The sequence below is a fragment of the Bos grunniens genome, chromosome 17 (genome assembly GCF_055505025.1).
Source record: "Bos grunniens cultivar Pamir isolate PY7600 chromosome 17, Bosgru_T2T1.0, whole genome shotgun sequence".
Lineage (NCBI taxonomy): Eukaryota > Metazoa > Chordata > Mammalia > Artiodactyla > Bovidae > Bos > Bos grunniens.
In genome coordinates this window covers 5,163,921-5,184,037 of record NC_141181.1, presented here as the reverse complement: position 1 = coordinate 5,184,037, position 20,117 = coordinate 5,163,921, and the positions used below count along the sequence as shown (strand labels likewise).

The 20,117-nt window shown below is 46.5% G+C and overlaps 1 protein-coding gene and 2 long non-coding RNA genes across 5 annotated transcripts in view; 1 reads left to right on the top strand and 2 right to left on the bottom strand.

The window, feature by feature from the left end:
• The window catches only part of TMEM154 (transmembrane protein 154), a 52,325-nt gene extending 50,763 nt beyond the window's left edge, over nucleotides 1-1,562 (bottom strand). Inside the window, exon 1 of the mRNA XM_086346300.1 lies at nucleotides 1,417-1,562. Within this exon, the coding sequence (XP_086202426.1) occupies nucleotides 1,417-1,504 (88 nt within the window). The 5' untranslated portion in view covers nucleotides 1,505-1,562. The remainder of the gene's footprint in view (nucleotides 1-1,416) is intronic.
• LOC147354956 (uncharacterized) lies at nucleotides 457-19,829 on the top strand. Of its 3 annotated transcripts, XR_015144111.1 has the most exons (4): nucleotides 567-659; nucleotides 9,029-9,168; nucleotides 9,370-9,470; nucleotides 16,414-19,829. It is a non-coding gene; the product is annotated as an uncharacterized LOC147354956 (long non-coding RNA). The 3 variants fall into 3 exon arrangements; XR_015144112.1 differs by lacking the exon at nucleotides 9,370-9,470; XR_015144110.1 differs by lacking the exons at nucleotides 9,029-9,168; nucleotides 9,370-9,470; nucleotides 16,414-19,829 and adding an exon at nucleotides 4,978-5,257 and having other exon boundaries at nucleotides 457-659.
• On the bottom strand, nucleotides 11,907-19,519 carry LOC147354957 (uncharacterized). The gene is made up of 3 exons (XR_015144113.1): nucleotides 19,384-19,519; nucleotides 12,516-12,674; nucleotides 11,907-12,035 (listed from the first exon to the last, which is right to left on the bottom strand). It is a non-coding gene; the product is annotated as an uncharacterized LOC147354957 (long non-coding RNA).
• Nucleotides 19,830-20,117: the final 288 nt, after the last annotated feature.

Below are 20,117 nucleotides of genomic sequence, written 5' to 3'. Positions count from 1 at the left end.
AGCACAGCTAAACACTCAGTACAGTTTGAGCATCATCTTTAAGCTCCCTTCCTGCTCCAAATGGGGAAGGGAGTGGCTCAGACAGTAAAGAATCTGCCTGTGATGAGAGAGACCTGGGTTTGATCCCTGGGTTGGGAAGATTCCCCCAGAGGAGGGCATGGCAACCCACTACAGTATTCCTGCCTGGAGAATCCTCATGGACAGAGGAGCCTGGTGGGCTAAGTCCATGGGGTCACAAAGACTCGGACAGCACTGAGAGACTAAGCGCGCAGCACACCTGCTCCAAAACTTTATGCATTAAAAAGCACAGTGTCCACCAAACTCATTTTGAACATGACCCTCAATTTCAACCAAATATCTCTCCAGTTGGAATGCTTGGCCTTTCCAGTCTCCACCTGGAACCCTAGAGACCACGCTGGGAACACCCAGGGAAAGGGAGATTGGTAGGGTGGGGTGGTTGTGTGCTGACTTCTAATCTTCAGGAGGTTATCTGTCTGTGAGGTAGTGTCTGCTGCCCCTCCCCACATCCTATTTAAAGAACCTCAGCTTGAGAACCTTCCTTGTGGGTCCAGTGCTGTTCCGAGCTAGCAGCAGGAGGTGTCCACTGACGGGAAGCACCTGCAACCAGTTCGTTTACCCAAGAGCGAATCCACACAAGGGTAAGAAGCAGGGAGTGACTGTGCTGGTTGTAGCAACTGTCAAATGCTTCTCTTAGCTCAACACTATGAGATTTAATACTTTGTCTTTTCTGATACCTTTGATTCACTACAATCACATAACTTTTTAAAACCAAAGCTTCATTAGTCACAATCAACACAAAGAAAATCTCTCCCAAGGTAACAAGATCAAAGGAAAGCTGATGAAAGCCCTTACAAGTTGGAATGGATGCCTGGGGATTCCTCAGACAATTTCCTGCTTACTTTTTTTTTTTTTAACTTATGGTGTTTCTTTAGTCTACTTTCCAGTCCTAAATTTCCATAGCCCAGTTTTTCCAGGACTTTTTGGAACCAGCAGATTTCTCAGCCCACATTACTAAAAGTTAATTCATGATTTCTCTGTTTCAGCTGATTGAAACGGTCTTTTCCAGGAACTGCCAAAGAGTTGGTCATTTTCTTTATATGCCCATTAAAGCCGGTAAATGACTGGGACCGGTAAATTACATCTTGGAAAACAAAGACTGCGGGGAGCTTAAATTCCAGGAGCGAACTGCAGCTGGATCAGCCGGCAGAGAACGAAGCCAAGTCCCTCCTCCCTCCTCCCCCCACAAAAAGACAGCTAGACTTTCCTCCACTTTTTTCACAGTAAGGCTTAGGTTTTTCTAAGTGTTACGCTCCCCGGCAGAGTTCTGTAGCCTCGGGTACCAGACAAGCCTTCCTCGTCCTCCTCGCCGGGAGTGGAAAGCCGAGGGGTGCTTACCCTGCGCCGGGCGGGTGGCAAGGGCCGCGAGGACCACGGCGAGGAGAAGGGCGGCGCGCGGAGCCTCGGGGGGCGCGCGCCCCGGCATCGTGATGCTGCTGCGCGCAGTTTCAGTCCCACTGAAACGTGAACATTTCCTGTTTCCTGCTTGTTTGGGTCGGTGCTAACTTGAAGGAGAGGTGTTTGCCTGTTTTTTAGGAAGTGATGTAATTCTGCAGGAGCCTGTCAGACCAGCAAGAGTTGCAAAAGAGAAGTTGCTCTTCAAGCACTGATTCAGTTAACACGCCTCGCAAGGCCTTTCCCCACCCCGGCCCGCGTGGGCCCCCGCCTTTTGATATCGCCCCAGTAGGAGCAGTGTCCTGCTCTCAGATGTCACTCAGGATCTGGGGCTGGGGGGCGTGGACCACTCGCCTTCTGGGTTTGTGATTTTACTCCATCCCCGAGTCAGTGTCCCGTTCTGCCTAGAGTCTAGAGCTGCGCTCTCCAGTAGAACCTTCTGAGATGATGGAAATGTTCTGAATCTGTGTGATCCAGTACAGGAGCCATTAGCTACGTAGGTTGCTAAGCACTCGAAATAGGGCTGGCGAGCCCTGAATTGTCAGTTTTTGTTTTCATTCATGTAAATTTAAGTAATTCTTTGTGGCTGGTGGCTACCACATTGGACCCCATTCAGCAGGGACACCTGTGCCATCAGGAACTGTGCCCAGCCAGGAACAGGCCAACCCTTCTCTTGGGTCACCCACACCCTTCTCCCTGGGTCCTGGGTCCTGCATGCCCCACCCCCACAGCTCATTAGAAGGAAAAGGTATACTATATGCCTGAAGGGCGTGCTCTGCTGCTCCAGAGAGAAATCATCTTTTCATATTTCGCTTTTTGTTTATGAAGACTATTTCTTAGAGCAGTTTTAAGCCCACAGCAAAGTTAAGAGGAAAGGGCAGAGATTATCCCTAAACCCCGAGTCCCCACACCTGCAGCGCCTCCTCCACTCTCAATATCCCTGCAGAGTGGTACATTTGTTTCACTTGATAAATTTACATCGACACATCACAACCACACCAAGCCCCATTGTTCACTTTAGGGTTCACTTTTGGTGCCATATATTCTATTGGTTTGGACAGATATATAATAATGACATGTATTCTCATTATAGTATCATATTGGGTAGTTTCTCTGCCCTAAAAATCCTCTGTGCTCGACTTCATCCCTCCCAACCCCTGAAAACTACTGATCTTTTTATTGTTGGCATAGTTTTGCCTTTTCCAAAATGACAGATAGTTGGACTCACAAAGTAGATAGCCTTTGCAGACTGGCTTCTTTCATTTAGTAACACGCATTTAAGCTTCCTCCTTGTCTCTTCATGACCTGATAACTCATTTCCTTTTAGTGCGGAATAATATCCCATTGGCTGCAGGTACTGCACTTTATTTATCCATTCATCTACTAGAAGGACCTGGAGGAGGGCATGGCAGCCCACTCCAGTATTCTTGCCTGGAGAACCCCATGGACAGAGGAGGCTGGCGGGCTATAGTCCACAGGGTCGCACAGTCAGGCACGACTGAAGTGACTTGGCACACACACACACACTACTGAAGGACATCGAGGTTGCTTCCAAGTTTTGGCAGTTAGGCATAAGGCTGCCAGAAACATCCATGTGCAGCTGTTTGCATGGACATCAATTTTCAACTCCTTTGGGAAAATACCAAACAGCTTGATTGCTAGATAGATAGTCAAAGAGAAACAGTCTTTTAAAAGGCCCATTTCCAAAGTAGAATATGCTCTCAGGAGGGGAAAAATCTGTATTTTACCTTTCTTCATACTTGAATGACAATTTTCTCAGAGGTTGTTAACAACAAACGGTTGGGAGAGTGTGTAATTTCCTTGGTTCCTTTGCCACAGTAAAGATTGGAAATGGTGGACTAGTGTTACAGCTGAGTTTTATTCGGCAAGCAAAGGATAGTACACCCTTGAGGCGTGAGGGTCAGATCAGATCAGATCAGTCGCTCAGTCATGTCCGACTCTTTGCGACCCCATGAATCGCAGCACGCCAGGCCTCCCTGTCCCGGAGTTCACTGAGACTCACGTCCATCGAGTCAGTGATGCCATCCAGCCATCTCATCCTCTGTCGTCCCCTTCTCCTCCTGCCCCCAATCCCTCCCAGCATCAGAGTCTTTTCCAATGAGTCAACTCTTCGCATCAGGTGGCCAAAGTACTGGAGTTTCAGCTTTAGCATCATTCCTTCCAAAGAAATCCCAGGGCTGATCTCCTTCAGAATGGACTGGTTGGATCTCCTTGCAGTCCAAGGGACTCTCAAGAGTCTTCTCCAACACCACAGTTCAAAAGCATCAATTCTTCGGCGCTCAGCCTTCTTCACAGTCCAACTCTCACATCCATACATGACCACAGGAAAAACCATAGCCTTGACTAGACGAACCTTTGTTGGCAAAGTAACGTCTCTGCTTTTGAATATGCTATTTAGGTTGGTCATAACTTTCCTTCCAAGGAGTAAGCGTCTTTTAATCTCATGGCTGCAGTCACCACCTGCAGTGATTTTGGAGCCCAGAAAAATAAAGTCTGATACTGTTTCCACTGTTTCCCCATCTATTACCCATGAAGTGATGGGACTGGATGCCATGATCTTCGTTTTCTGAATGTTGAGGCGTGAGGGTCAGCTGACCCCAGAGGAGAGGCCTCAACCCACCTTGGCTCCCTCTTTTTATATGCGTTGCCTCCCACGCCCTGAGCCTGCCCTGTGCAAAGCAGGGCTAGCCAGAAGGGACGTAGTTTTTCACCTGAGGGTCTCACTCTCCAGGTGTGAGGTGGGTTTTTCCTTTGTTCCCTTTTCACGGGCTTTTCCCCTTCTTTGTCTTTTAGCCACTGCCATTTTGGACTCCTTTTTCCTATTCTAACTACCTAACAAAACAAAGTAGACTGAGTTGGATTGGAAGGGGGTGTGGGAAGCCTACCCGCATGAAAAACTGCAGGAAAGACACGACAGTTTATACCAGTGTCGAGAGCCATTAGAGTAGGCTAGGTGTTTTGTGTTCTATTGAAGGCCTTTCTTTGGTTTAGGTCTAGGGTCTAAGCACTGCAGAATGGAATTCCACATAAATATTGGGTATTTTATTCCACAAATATCGTAAGACTGTTTTTGAGAAATAAGTTCATAGAACAACAGAAAAAGAATGGAATTTCATCATCACGTTTGCTGTGGTACAAGAGAGACAGGCAGACAGAGCGAGGCTGCAGACGCCCATCCCATCTCTAAACCTTTGCCTGCAGCTTACCGTGAGGCATCAACTTCCGGTCCGTACCACCTGCAGTGGCCGGGTCGGTGTGAGCGCACAAATGACTGGCTTCCTCAGCCCCGGACTTGGCCATTTTTCGTTTAGTGCATTGCTGCGCTTCCCTATCCACGGTCACTGTTTATCTCAGTTCTTATCCACAGAAACAGGTTGATGGTTCATGTAATAATCAGAGTGTTAATGGATTGACAGTATGCATTTTAATATTTTAAACCAGAAGTTAAGTCAAGTCTTGATAAAGTATGCTTTTGTGCTTTAGGTAACAATTTAGAACAAACAGCAGAAGAAAAGAATTCAAAACTGGATGATCAACTTGGAAACAACAGGCAAGGACCTATTAATCAAAACCTTGACTGCTGGCTCTGAGCTCCTCTAGCACCGAGTCTGAGGGCAATCATTCCTGTGCGAGCAGGCGTTTCTCCCGCTGCACCGCGTATGTGCCAGAGAAAAGGCCCAGGGCCTGAAGGTTCTGTTCATTTTGCCATTTACACTCTATTAAAACCATCTTGGATCTCAGGCTTGAGGCATGTGGTTGGCAAGGTGTAAGCCTTGGTTTCTTTGATTTTAAGATTCGTCTGGCAGGAAGGTCTGCAGAGGCAGGTGTCTGTCTGCAGCTAGAGCACAGACTCGTGTTCTGCAGCGTGTACACCGCCTATGAGTGTCTCACAGTTTCTCTGAGGGTCCCCCGTGTTGCTTCTGAGCAGACAGCACTGCATCACTCGGAACGATGTGCAAAATAAGCTGCAGAGAAGCCCTGCACCACTCTGTAATTTTCTTTTGACCCCTGTGCTCTCTAAGACCCTCAGAGTGATTAAGCTGATCTTAAGGGAGAGAAAATTACCATCATTGATCAGAAAATTGCAGCACCTCAGTGATCTCTTCACTGCAGTTAAATCCCAGGGTGATGCGTGTGAGGTAAAGGGCTATTTACCTCCGTTTGTTCTACTTTTACCAACCATTCATTTTGGCAGTGGCCACCTGGCCTCAGATTAAATCCTGACACCTCCTGGCAGGAAGTCAGGGTCCCAGTCGCAGGTAGGTGTGAGGCAGCGGGGAGCCTCAGAGCAAGGCCTGCAGGCAGGGGTGGGGTCAGTGTGCCTCCCGGCAGCCTTCAGGGAAGGGGAGGGAGGAGAGAAAGGAGGTAGTGTACCTGGAAGATGCCCTGTTCTTCCTTATGCTCAGGAGGGCGGGAAGAGAAGACCATTACTGGTTGGAGCCACTCTTTATGACTTTGTGCAAGAGTCTGGCTTTCACAATCAACTCTCTGAGGTGACTGTCATCCAATTCCTCCTCCCCTCCCTCTTGCCCCACCCCTCCAGTCAGAAAGGGATCATCCCCTTTCAAGAACATCCCAGAAGGGATTATCTTGCAGGGACTGCAGGGCTCCCCACCCCAACTTTCCCCTCCATCCCCCAGCTTCACCATCTCCAACACACAGACACACCTCATACACATGCTTAACACACTCACGCACTGTGGAAAATACAGGAAGGCCAACCAGAAAACACGGAGAAGGCAACGACAACCCACGCTGGTGCTCTTACCTGGAAAATCCTGTGGACGGAGGAGGCTGGTAGGCTGCAGTCCATGGGGTTGCAAAGAGTCGGACACGACTGAGCGACTCCACTTTCACTTTCCACTTTCATGCATTGGAGAAGGAAATGGCAACCCACGCCAGTGTTCTTGCCTGGGGAATCCCAGGGACAGGGGAGCCTGGTGGGAGGCCGTCTATGGGGTCGCACAGAGTCGGACACGACTGAAGCAACTTAGCAGCAGCAGCAGCAACCAGAAAACAAGCACAGGCCATTTATGGAGAGCTTGCGACAGCCAGGGAGTCAGCCACCATCTCCTGCAGTAGGCAGAGACTCAAAGTCTAGTAGAGGAGTGGGGAAAGCTCTACAGTGGAAAACGTAAAGGCTCCAGTACCCTGATGGGAGCCATTGGCATGGGGTACCAGAAGCCAGTTCTACTGATGGGTTCCAGCCATTGCTTAGAGATGCATATCTGCTGGTAAGTTGCTTCAGTCGTGTCCGACTCTGTGCAACCCCTTAGACGGCAGCCCACCAGGATCCCCCGTCCCTGGGATTCTCCAGGCAAGAACACTGGAGTGGGTTGCCATTTCCTTCTCCAATAGAGATGCATATCTGGCTTCTCCTAAATCAGAAGCAGAGGAAAAATTAGACCCAGTGTTACAGGGATTAGTGCTCGGCTTCTTGGATTGCTGCTACAGGTAGGGTCTGAGTTCTGTTTTCATGTAAAATATATATATATATGTATATGTATATACCCTAGCCATGGTCTGTATACTCTCAACACCCACCCACAGACACACTCACATACTCATAAGTGTACATGCATGCTCACACACACACAAACACACTGACATGCTTACACATACTTTCTGGGGCGCCCCTCTTTCTCTCAGTGCTAGCTGGTGGTAGTTAAGGGTGTGCACTCTGCTTAAAAAGGAAGCGGGCCCTCACACAATGTAATAATAGTCACGTCAGGTGGGGCCTGTAGATCACTCTGAAGCCCACTGAGTGGGTGGTGCAGGTTAAGGTCGGAGGTTCTAAAGAAGCACCCAGAGAGATGAATGGGCAGGCACTAGGGCTGGAGCTGGGGTGGAACCCCAGGTCATGCCGGGAATTCCAGCCAGGACAGCAGCTGACTGCATTTCCTCTGTGTCATAGTCAGCACCAGCTGCCCTGCAAAATACCACCGACAGACACCTATTTTCTGAGAGTTCAGAGGCTGGAATGCTGGGATCGGGGTGCCAGCCTGTGGGGTCCTGGTGAAGACCCTCTTTCTGGTTTGTAGCTGTGTTCTCACATGGCACTGAGACAGAGCAAGCCCTCTGGCATCTCTTCTTACAGGACCCTGATCTTTTAGGAAGGCTCCACCCTCATGGCCCTAACTAACCCTAATCACCTTTCCCCCCGAGACAAAAATATAGATATCGGAGGTTAGGGCTTCAAATCTGAATTTGAGGGGGACACGAGTATTCAGTCTGTAGCACAGTGCCATTGAAGCTGGGAGTTCTCCCAGCCAGGTTCCTACTGATCTGTTTTCAGAACCCTTGGTGGCTCTGCCCCTGCATCCTGGCTGCTGCCCCTGGTCACTTACCCTTCAGCTGGTTGCTCGGAGGAGCTGTTGCAGGATGGGGGGATTCTAGCAGCTTCCATCCTCAGCCTCAGCCTGGACCTCCTTCACAACAGAGTCTCCAGGGCCTAAGCAGATGTCTGGTCACCACAACGGAAACTGAGAAGGATTGCAGTTAGGAGCTGCAGTGACCTGTGGTCTCTAGTCCGGATGGCCCTGTGGGGAGCACCCGAGGAAGAAGAGGCTGACCGGCCCAAAGAGGCAGGAGTCCCATCCCAGTGGCCAACATCCCCCTAGGGCAGGGAGCTTCTCTGCCTCGTTCTGTAGTCTATCCCCTGCATTTAGGACAGTACTTCATAGTTTTGTTTTTGAATGAAAAAATGAATGAATGAGTAGGCGAATAAAAAAATTCCTTTTACAGCAGTATTTTTTAGGTGGACTGGGGGTAAAGGGTACATACCCCAGAATCATTTGGGGAATTTGTTAAAATATGTAGTCTTGGACCCCATAACAGCATGACTGAATCTGAGCTGAGGTCCAGAACTCTGCGATTTTAATGATGTTTGGGGGCATTTTCATTCATGATAAAACTAAAGAATCACTATTATAGCGTTTCATTTTTGTTCCTTGAAAGTTATGTATCCTTTCTCACACGGTAAGAAATAAATAGCATGACTTATTTTCTGGTTTCACTTTGTTGGCCCAAAAGCCTGGAACTAGAAGTAAAGCTTGGGGGTGGAACTTCCATTAGCCTAGGTTTCCTCACCACTTCCAGGAACATTCCTTTCCCTGGCTAACCCTGATTCATCCTCCAGGACTTAGTCTAGGAAGCATCTCCACCAGACTGCCTTCTCAGAAGCCTCCCCCGCCCCCACACTGGTCAAACAGCCTCCCCTCCATCCCACAATACCCATCAGAACCTACTAAGAAGATCTGGTTGGTTGGTCTCCCCACCTGACCGCCCTGATCTCACTCATCTGCAGCCTTCCATGCCTGTTAAAGGAAATCAAACTTCCTCCCACTGTTGTTTCAGCTTTGATCAGATCATATACTGATAGCTTTTTTTTCTAAGTCCCTTTAAGTATTTTTGAAGGACATAGATTATTAACAAATACAGAGTATCTGTATTAGACTGCACTTTAGCATGATAAACACAGATGAGTGACTTTAATGTGGGTTCTTTTGTTTTCCTGTTTAATTTGACTTTCCAGATTTGCAGTTGATGATGTCCTGGCCAACTAAGTCCCAACACCCACGAAACTATAAAATGCAAAAGCACAAAGGCTTGGGGAAGATGGCAAGTTATAACAGAATAAAGAAAGATACCAGGAGGAACAACTCCAGTTCCAGGGTATGTGGGTCATGCCAAAAATAAGCAAAAATTGAGGGTATTTGAATCCAGTGGGAGAGAATAGGGGAGGCTGGGAGGTAATTATTTTTAAATTGAAATAGTACATTTTTAAATTATAGTAAAAACATTATACATTTATTGTGAAACAATTTTAAGTGCATATAAGCAAAACAAAATTGTTCCATGTTTAAACCCTTCCAGACCTTTTTCCAGATATTAGCTGGCAGTTCACCCCTCCTTCCACCTGTAGTACCAGCCATTCATGCCACTATCCTGCCAACAGACTATAGACACAAACTCAGGTATGGAAAGATGGTAGTTTGCTCTATTTTTCTATTAGAGCATCAGTTTTGACTTTCCGTTCTGGTCGTGGTAAACTGAATACAGTCATAAATGCAACCTGTCAGCGGTTCAGTGATTTCTCAGTTACTCAGGATTAGCTTCAGTTGTTTTCCCTGTGGCTCAGACGATAAAGAATCTGCCTATAATGCAGGAGACCCAGATTCTGTCCCTGTGGTCAGGAAAGTCCCCTGGAGAAGAGAATGGCCACCCACTCCGTTATTCTTGCTTGGAGAATTCCATGGACAGAGGATCCTGGCAGGCTACAATCCATGCGGTTGCGAAGAGTCGGACATGACTAAGCGATGGAAACTTTCACTGTTCAGTTGTTTCCGGGTCCCTCCATCCATCCTCCAGTTTTCTCTGATATTGCCTTGGGAATGCCAGAGCTGGTAGGGAGGACTATCTCCTTCCTCAGACCTTTGCTGCTGCTGCTGCTAAGTCGCTTCAGTCGTGTCCAACTCTGTGACCCCATAGACGGCAGCCCACCAGGCTCCCCCGTCCCTGGGATTCTCCAGGCAAGAACACTGGAGTGGGTTGCCATTTCCTTCTCCAATGCATGAAAGTGAAAAGTGAAAGTGAAGTCACTCAGTCGTGTCCAACTCTTAGTAACACCATGGAGTGCAGCCCACCAGGCTCCTCCATCCATCGGATTTTCCACAAGAGTACTGGAGTGGGGTGCCATTGCCTTCTCTGCCTCAGGCCTTTAGAAGATCAAAATTGAAGAATTAACCCTTTATCTTTGCATTTTAACTGAGTCCTCCTTTTCCTAGCCCAAATAGTAGCCTAATTTGCTAGTCGTGGGGTCTTTAGAGAGGTGTATAAATGGAGTGCAGAGCTCCCCAACCACTTATTCTTGGAATTTCATCTAGTATCCTGCCACAGTGTGCATGAAATGGAGGAAGGATGGGCATGGTGAGACGCCAGGGGTACACCAAACTGAGAAGCCGAAGTCCAAGGCCCCCGTCTTCATTCTGTCAGGAACTCGCTTCTCTGGTCTCATTGGCTTTATCTGTGAAACAGTGGGCTGACTAGACAGTCACTATCACCCCGACACTCGTGTCCTATGGGTCTGTGAGATTCTTTTGGGGGTGGGCACATATAAAGGTTCTTAGTGGAGAAAAAGGCCTCCACGTCTAAAGACAGGCCCTGCAACAAACCCCCCAGCCCACCCTCAAGCCTGTCATCCATCACTGAGCTCCAGAGTTGTAGCCAGTATTGGCAGCATCACAGCCCTGGGCCAGATGAGAGGGGAGGGCAGAGGGCCTCCAGAGCGGCCCGGCAGCCGAGCAGGAGTAGCTATCAGCGAGCGGGTTGGAGCAGCGTGACAACTGTGGGTCTGGGGCAGGAGGAAGGAAATAAACAGGCAAGAATTCCGCAAAGAAAGATGGCACGTTTCCTTCACCGACTGTGAAGCAGCAGGCCCAAAATTTATCTGAAGCCAGGGACCATACTCATCAAGTCTCTACAGTGAAGGCCATTTCAGCTCCAACCACACAGGGGCAGTGACACGGGTTTCAGCACCACAGGCTGGCATCAACTCCAGTCCATGGAAAGAGGCTACTTCCTTCTAGGTCTCACTGTGAGGTTTTGCTCTTTGAGGAAAATGGCAACTCCTTATAGCTGATTAGATAACTGTTCCCAGTTCTGGACGCTGTCTCTGAATGACATGAATTTCCTCCTTGCCCTGTGACTTGGCAGTCTCTCCCACTCACGTAGGCACTGTTTACCTCCCTGCCTTACCGATCTTGAGCCAGGCCATGTATGACTTGCTCTGACCAAAAAGAACATGAGTGGAAGAGACAGTGTGGGCTGAATTCTCTGAGCACCATCACACAGTACGGCTCGCCGGCTCATGTTTGTTCCTGGAACCTTGCATTTCTGTGATCTGACATCATAACCCCCGTGATGTGAAGCAGACCGCAACAAGACCGGCAACCTGGGACCCTGTCCGGCCCAGCCCGGATCAGCCAAATCTCAGCTGACTGAGAGAACCACAAACAAGGACATAATGTTTAGGATTGTAAACTGCAGAGAGATTCAGGGCTGTCTTTCACAGAGCTTCAGTGCAGCAGTAGCTGACTAATAATACAGCTCTTAAGATCCTTCATTCACAAGTGGCAGACCTGAGCAGAAAAAGTCAGACAAGAAAATCAGAGCTGCTTCTGGCAGCACCGTGAAAGCGCGGAGAAATGTGACTGCCACATCATCCTGTAGACAGTAAGGATAAGGCCTGTGAAGACAGGGCTGTCCACACTCAACTCGCCGTCTCCTCTTCCTACCCCCACCTGCGGGACCCGTGCTCCATCCGCAGCCGGCAGATGTCCACGGCTGAGTTGTGCTGTGCTGTCGCCCGTGGCCTTTCTGGATTTCTTGGTCTGTGGACATCTAGGTGTGCTAGAAACACTGTTTACGGCAGTCTTCATTGGAAAACAAGTATATTGGTAGCGTCTGCAGCATCTTAGCCGCCCTCGTGACCTTTTTCACATTATATTTGCATTTTATAATGTAGACAATCTCTTTCTTCCCTGAAAGAGAGCAGTATCCATGACTCAGTCAACTTGATGCCTTCCTCCTCCTCAAAACTCTGCCCCCCAAGACAGCCCAAAACCGATGATACGTGCTGAACAAACAAAGGAATCAGAGAAAGAATCTAAAAATGGCCCTTATTCAAATGGTATTTTAAAAAATCTTTCCTTTGCACACTGACACCTGTGTTTGTAAATGGTTACAAGCTGCTGAACCAGAAACAAAATAATTCTTACTGTCTCCCAGCCAAGAATTTAATCCGTGAGCCTTTTCAAAGCAGCACAGTCCCTGGAATGAGCTCCAGTCACACCGTGCCTAATTCTCCTCCTCTGGTGTAGCTATTTTTTGCTATTGCATAAACCTGTCCGTACTCTCTCATCAGGGTCCTTTGCAAAACGTGTTGCTTCTTTGGGAAAAAAAAAAAAAGAATGGAACAGAACAGAATGGAGGTCTTAACATGTCGGTTAGGGTGTGAATACCTGCAGGGGTTCTCCTGGCCATGTTGGGCCACCGGTGTTTCCAGAGCTCGGTGGCTTCTCCCGTGGGGCTTTTGCAGGAAGGAAATCTGTTTTCAACACCTGCAGAGCACTAGTAAAGCCTCCTCTTTGACCATCTTCGGCGATGGAGAATTAGTCTGGCTAGGGACAGAATAAGAGAAATCTTATCATCTTCATATACAAACATTAGCATGTTGAAAAAACAGTGAAGAAAAAAAATATGCTTCTGGATAGGCCACTAGAAGATAAGATCCACCAGGAATTAACAGTTATCTCTGGAGAGAGAAGGGGCTTCCCTGATGGCTCAGACGGCAAAGAGTCTGCCTGCAATGTGGGAGACCCAGGTTCAATTCCTGGGTCAGGAAGATCCCCTGAAGAAGGGAATGACAACCCACTCCAGTATTCTTACCTGGAGAATCCCATGAACAGAAGAGCCTAGTGGGCTACAGTTTACAGAGTCGCAGAGTTGGACACAGTTGAGTGCCTAACACTTTCAACTTTTCACCTTACTAGAGAGAGATGGTGAAAGCTGGACGGGAGGGGCAAGGAGGAGGAGGGGAAGCCAAGGGGACAGAGCTCCTTTAATACATCTCGGTACTATTGGGAAAAAATGTAATACACGTGTTACCTTCTTAATATTAAAAAACAGAATAAAAACGATGTGTGAGGGGAAAAAAAGAGACCCACAATAGGTCTGCAGGTAGGTTGGAAAAAAAATGTGTATTTTTAAGGGAGATTGTGTGTCAAAAGTAGGATTGTTTAGTAAATAATGACGGAAGGATGAACTAGAAAAGAGGAAGTGTTTTTGAATTTAGCACCCAGGAAATGATGTTCTCTTCTGGGAGATTCTGTGGACAGAATCCAGAGAAGCTACGAAGTCTGCACATGGATAACTGCAAAAACATCTTTATAACAGGCTGACTGAGAGTGGGGGAAGGCATTGGATGTGGAATTTTTTAAAGGTCTGTTCATTTGATGACCACAAAAGCCTGCAGACGGGGCTGAGGGAGCAGCGTGGGGAGAAAGATGGAAGTGTGACCAGAACCCAGCTCTGAAAGCTCATCCTACACCCAGTGCTCTCCCCAGGGCACTTTCTCCCCAGGGACATTTGGCAGCGTACACTTTGGGTGGTGCTGCTGGCATCTAGTAAGCACATATCCATGCAGGCCAGCGCCCCACCCGCAAAGAATCGTCCAGCCATCTGAGATGTCAGCAGCCCTGAGGCTGAAAACCCCTGTGCTAAACTAATGTGAGAGCTGAGATTTACCGAGACGTGAATGCCTGTTTTCACATCCATGTACTCTTCATCCCAAACTCTGAGGGAAGCAGAGCAGGCATCCTGATTCCTCAGAGTCAGCTAAAGAAGCAGAAGTCCAGGACCTGAAGTCTGGGACCAACCCAAGGTCCCTTGGCTTGGAATCCAGACTCTGGGCTCTACCTCCATGCTCATCTGACTCTCGTGGAACCTGGGGGACACTCCCAAGTCCTCCTGGAACCAAATGGTCCAGTGAACACATGCTGTCCTCAGGGAACAGGGCTGCTATTGAAGGGCATGGCTGGAGGGTCCCCATTCCTGGCAGTAATGATTGGAGGAAACTGATGGAAAATCATTCAAGTGTCAGTACATAACTGCAGAGTCTTCTCCTTACCATGGTCCTGAAAGGTTGTTGCTGAATGAAAAGACGCTGGGATTCTTGGCCTCCGGAGGAGAAGAATTCAATCCGGGGCCAGAGATGAGGCTTGATCACTCAGAGCTTTTGTGTAATAAAGTTTTATTAAAGTGTAAAGGAGATAGAGAAAGCTTCTGACATTGGCATCAGAAGGGGGCAGAAAGAGCACCCCCCTGCTTGTCTTCAGCTGGATGTTATAGAGTCACTAACAGTCTGTTAATGAAAAAAAGGAATGTCTTAAAACTCAGAATGGCACCAGGCCCCTCACCCATAAGATGCATTTTTGGATAGTCTTGGCACCAGACGATTCATCCCGGGCCATAACATGATTAACTTGAATCTTGTAGAAGGGCAGATTACCATACAAATAGTTTCATTTATATAGATTCGTGAAGTCGTGAAGTCACTCAGTCGTGTCCGACTCTTCATGACTCCATACACTGTAGCCCACCAGGCTCCTCCATCCGTGGAATTTTCTAGGCAAGAGTTCTGGAGTGGGTTACCATTTCCTTCTCCATTCCATAGATTAGGGGAACAATGGCAGAGCCTACTTGACTAACCAGTATGTTATACACAGATATTACATAGATTAGGGGAACAATATCTGAGTATAGCATACTGGTTTGTCAAGTGGGTTCTGAGCCATTAAGCAGAACCAACTTGAAGACAGAGTTTGGGGTAAATGCATAGTACATTAACATAGCTTAAGACAAACATTCCCATAAGAAAAAATGCATAGGTTATCTCAAGGTTTGAGAATAGTTAACTTCAGGTGAAACCAGGTGTCATTATGGCAACACAGTGTTTTAAGAGAAACCTCCTTTTAAATTTGTATAGAGAAGGAAAAATATATCGCTAGTTTGTTTCCTCCTGCCGCTTAAGAGAGATGAAAATGTCTGACACTTGCAGCCTATTTCCTCCGTTTGGAGACCTCTGGCCTTCCTGCCTGTTACCCTCTCAGTCCTTGGTCACACTCACAGGACGAATACTTTAACATACAGAGATCAGAAAATGCTAGGCTTGCTCAGGAAAGGGCAGTCTCAGATGGTCAGAAAGTGGGGTGTATCAAGAGATGTTGGGAGGTGATAAGGTTAGAGAAAAAGTTGGGACGAGGGCTGGAGATGGAGTGGGGAAGAGAACTGCATTCTGTCAGTGATGAGGAGCTCTGGACATTGTTAAGAGCAGCGGTGACATGGCCTGACTGGTATTCAGTCAACCCACTCCTCAGAGAACACTGTCTTTTAAAGCACATTTATTCCCCCTGCTCCTATTACAAAGTGGGTTGCTTTTTAAGTGGCTACATTTGACTTTGGTGGGTTTTCACTGGGGACTGAGTGCTTAGATACAGTCTAGATGAAACCGCTTACCCGAGACTGGAGGCAGATGAAAATAGTGTCTTGCACAGCTGTCCATCTTCTATTTAAGTACATAGTGAAGTCACCGCAAAAATGCTCACATGACCAACCGTCATCTGACACTACCTACATGGGTTTAGTACTTCAATTCTAAATTCAAATGCACCAAAATAGGCTCCAGTGTGTTTCCAGGGTGTCTGTGTCATCTCCATGTGCTAACTCTGGAATGGAGATCGTCACCATCAAAGGCATTAGAAAGGAAAGCCTCTGTTTACTGACGGCGCCATGCTGGCTGCTACACCAGATAAATTGCTGTCTTTTCCTTTTAATTGCTTACAATTCATATATAAAATACCACACTTGAGTTTTCCTCAGGTGATACATTCTGACTGTAGAAACAATAGAAAATGCAGATAAGTAAGAGGCAGAAAGTGTCGCTCCCTATTTCTTTCTAGAGTCGTTTTCAAATTAATAAGGGTAAGTTATCTTTTTCTTCCAAGAATTTTCTCCTAATAATTCTGAAATCACACTTGTGTTTTCCTGTTTAAAAATTAAAATCTTCCATTTAAGTGATTATGTACACTGAATCCATCAGGTTAACTCTGCTTCTTCCTGGTTAAGTTCATGCCAATGTGATCACCTCTCTGGAAATATAACTGCATGTCCAGGAGTATCTGACTGTAAAAAAACGACAACATTGCCGCATACATTGCTTTTATCTTAACTAGTTAATTTAACATTTCCAAGTATTTTTAGTCCTTCAGAAACGATAACACTGTGGATGATTTGTTCCTATGGAACACATTTTTCTTCCAGCTTTGATAATTCAGTTTCTATTTCTTTTCCCCAAAACAGGTTAAGAATCGTTGCTGATTTTTCTAAAAGAGAGACTTTGATTCCATTTTACTTCATGCTGTAAACCTGTGTTTGGAGAAGACAATGGCACCCCACTCCAGTACTCTTGCCTGGAAAATCCCATGGACGGAGGAGCCTGGTGGGCTGCAGTCCATGGGATCGCTAAGAGTCAGACACGACTGAGCGACTTCCCTTTCACTTTTCACTTTCATGCATTGGAGAAGGAAATGGCAACCCACTCCAGTGTTCTTGCCTGGAGAATCCCAGGGATGGCGGAGCCTGGTGGGCTGCCATCTATGGGGTCGCACAGAGTCGGACACGACTGAAGCGACTTAGCAGCAGCAGTAAACCTGTGGTGGGCAGTCGTGGGCCTCACTCAGTCACAGCGCTGCAGGACGCAGAGACACAGGGGCTGCTGGAAGGTATCAGACTGCTGACAGAGAGCCTAACTTTATTTTCCTTCTTTCTTTTTTAAAGTCTTTATTGACCTTGTTACAGTATTGTTTCTGTTTTTTATATTTTGGTGTTTTGGCCATGAGGCATGTGGGATCTTACCTTCCCGACTAGGGGTGGAACCCATACCCCTGCGTAAGAAGGTGAAGTCTTCACAGCTGGCCCATCAGAGAAGTCCCTGGAGTTATTTCTAAGTCATCCTTTTAGAGATCCAGGTCACAGGGCCTTTCACTCCTAAATTCCTCTTATAGTTTCAAGGAAAACACATCAGAATATTTTATTGTTTAGAGACAGTCATTGTCACTCGAATGGACACGCGATCTAATGCTGTCCCGTGACCCAGAAGGTAGTGGGCTTGAAGGCTTTGACCCTGTAAAGGTGATCATAAGCTAATCAAAATTCTTCCTTCTGAAATCTGGACTAAATGACGTGTGATCTCTTGGTGAGTGGGTAGTGAAAGGAGAATTCACAAGCAGAGAAAGAGAGGCACAAACAGGAGACCACGTGAGTCAGATAAGCTGGAGGCAAGGAGAAGACAAACTGAGCTGTGAGTGGTCCATCTGCTCGCATCCTTATAAGACACCAACTTTCTCTTTAAGAGGATGAAATGCCTTGTTTTTGTTTTGAACAATCAAAAATGCTCCAAGCTTGTTTTCATTCTAGTGTTCACAGTGATTAGCATAAGCTTGACACAAAGTAAGTCTTAATGTTTATGGAAATAAATAATTCATTTGTTTTCTCAAACACATCGCATTCAAGACTTTGGAAAAATCCCACATAAAATGCCATGACTCTGAAGACAATCTCAAGAGAATTAGCAGACGAGACCCAGACTGAAAGAAAATACTTACAAAAGATAAAGGATCTGCTAAAGGACTGTCATCCAAAATATACAAAGAACTCATGAAACTCAACAATAAGAAAACAAACAGCTCAATTAAAAAAGGGGCCAAAGACCTTGACACTTCACCAAAGAAGATACACAGATGGCAAATAAGTGCATGGAATGAGGCTCTACATATGTCATTAGAGAAATGCTGATGAAAGTAGCAATGAGACTCCACTACACACCTATTAGAATGACCAAAATCTAGAACAGTGACAGCACCATGTGCTGGCAAGGATGTGGAGCAACAGGAAGGCTCCTGGATTGCTGGTGGGAAAGCAGAATGGTACAGCTACTCTGGAAGACAGTTTCTTGCAAAATGAAACAAACCCTTCTTACCACGTGATTCAGCAATCATGCTTCTTGGTATTTACCTGGAAGAGTTAAACAATTTAAGTGCACAGAGCAACCTGCACATGGATGTTTCTAGCAGCTTCATTCATAATTGCCCAAACTTGGAAGCAATCAGGATGTCCTTCAGCTGGTGAATGGATAAATAAACTCTGATATATCCAGACAATGGAATATTATTGAGTGCTAAAAGGAAATGAGCTCTTCAGCCATGAAGAGACATGGAGGAACCTTAAATGCTTATCACTAAATAAAGGAAGCCAATCTGAAAAGGCTATACATACTCTTTGATTCCCACTCTATGCCATTCTGGGAAAAAAAAAACTATAGAGACAGTAAAAAGATTGGTAGTTGCCAAGGTTTGAGTGGGGGAGGGATGAATACATAGAGCACAGAAAATTTTTAAATCAGTGAAACTACTTTGTAGGATACTATTAAATATCATGGTGGACTTATGTCATTTACATTTGTCTAAACCCATGAAATGTCCCTGCAGAAAGGAAGTGAAGTGAAGTGAACTCACTCAGTCACGTCAGACTCTTTGCGATCCCATGGACTGTAGCCCGCCAGGCTCCTCCGTCCATGGGATTTTCCCGGCAAGAATACTGCAGTGGGTTGCCATTTCCTTCTCCAGGGGATCTTCCCAACCCAGGGATCGAACCCAAGTCTCCCACGTGGCAGGAAGATGCTTTATCCTCTGAGCCATCAGGGAACACAGAGAAAGGAAAGGCAATCCTATTCAGTATTTTTGCTTGGAGAATTCCGTGGACAGAGGAGCCTGGCAGGCCACAGTCCATGGGGTTGGAGTCAGATATGACTGAACAAATAACACACACACACCCATAAAATGTTCAGCACCAAGAGTGAACCCTGATGTAAACTATGGTCTTTGAGGGATGATAATGTGTCCATGTAGATTCCCTATTTGTTGTTGTACAGTTGGTACACTGTTCCACCTGTAACAGATGTACCACTCTGATGGGAGATCTTTTAATGGAGGTGGGGCGTAGAGGGGTGGGGACTATACACGTGTCAGGGCAGGAGTGTATAGGAAATCTTTGTACCTTCTTAATTTTGCTGTGAACCTGAAACTGTTTGAAAAAATACGAAAAAAGCATGATTCTGTCTCAAGGAATGTATGAGATATACACACAAATATCTGCAGACAAATAAAATACAGTAATTTTAAGATGGCTAAAATAACATGTATCGTTTAGGACGCTTTTGACTTCAACAAGCAGAAGACCTAGCTCAAACGGCTTGAATAAAGAGAATCTCACATCTCACACTCAGAATCTGGAGATAAGGCAGGTCCAGGGCTGGTTGGTTCAGTCAGTCTCAACAAGTCTCGGGACCGAGTTCCTCCCATCTCTGGGCTCTGCCACCTTCAAGGTGTTGATGTTGATCCTGAGACTTGTTCCCTCATAGATCTCCTCCCAGGATCAAACCTCACACGACAGTCTGAAGACTGGTACAGAGAATGTTCTGAGTTCTGGGAACCTTTCCCAGAGACCACCCAGCTGACTTCCTTTCACAGGTATTGCCATTTTTATATCAGTCGCTTGCAAGGGAAATGCAATTACCTTTATTGGTTTCACCTAATCAGGAGTCACACCTGATTACGCTGTATTATATAATTGAAATTTGCCAAATGAAATGTTCCCTGTCTCTCTCTCACACACACACAAGATAAATATAGAAGATGACAGATGGTTAATTAACTAGATGAGAACCCTTTCACAGTGTATACGTATATCAAATCATCACTCTGTATGCTTTAAGTGTCTTACAATTTTACTTGTCAGTTATACCTCAATAAAGCTGAAAAGAGACTTCAGAGGCGCTCACGAAGCACTACTGCTGTTTAGTCACTAAGTTGTCCTAAGTCACTAAGTCCAACTCTTTTGTGACCCCAGCCAGGCTCCTCCCTCCATGGGATTCTCCAGGCAAGAATACTGGAGTGGGTTGCCATTTCCTTCTCCAGGGGACCTTCCCAACCCAGGGATCAAACCCG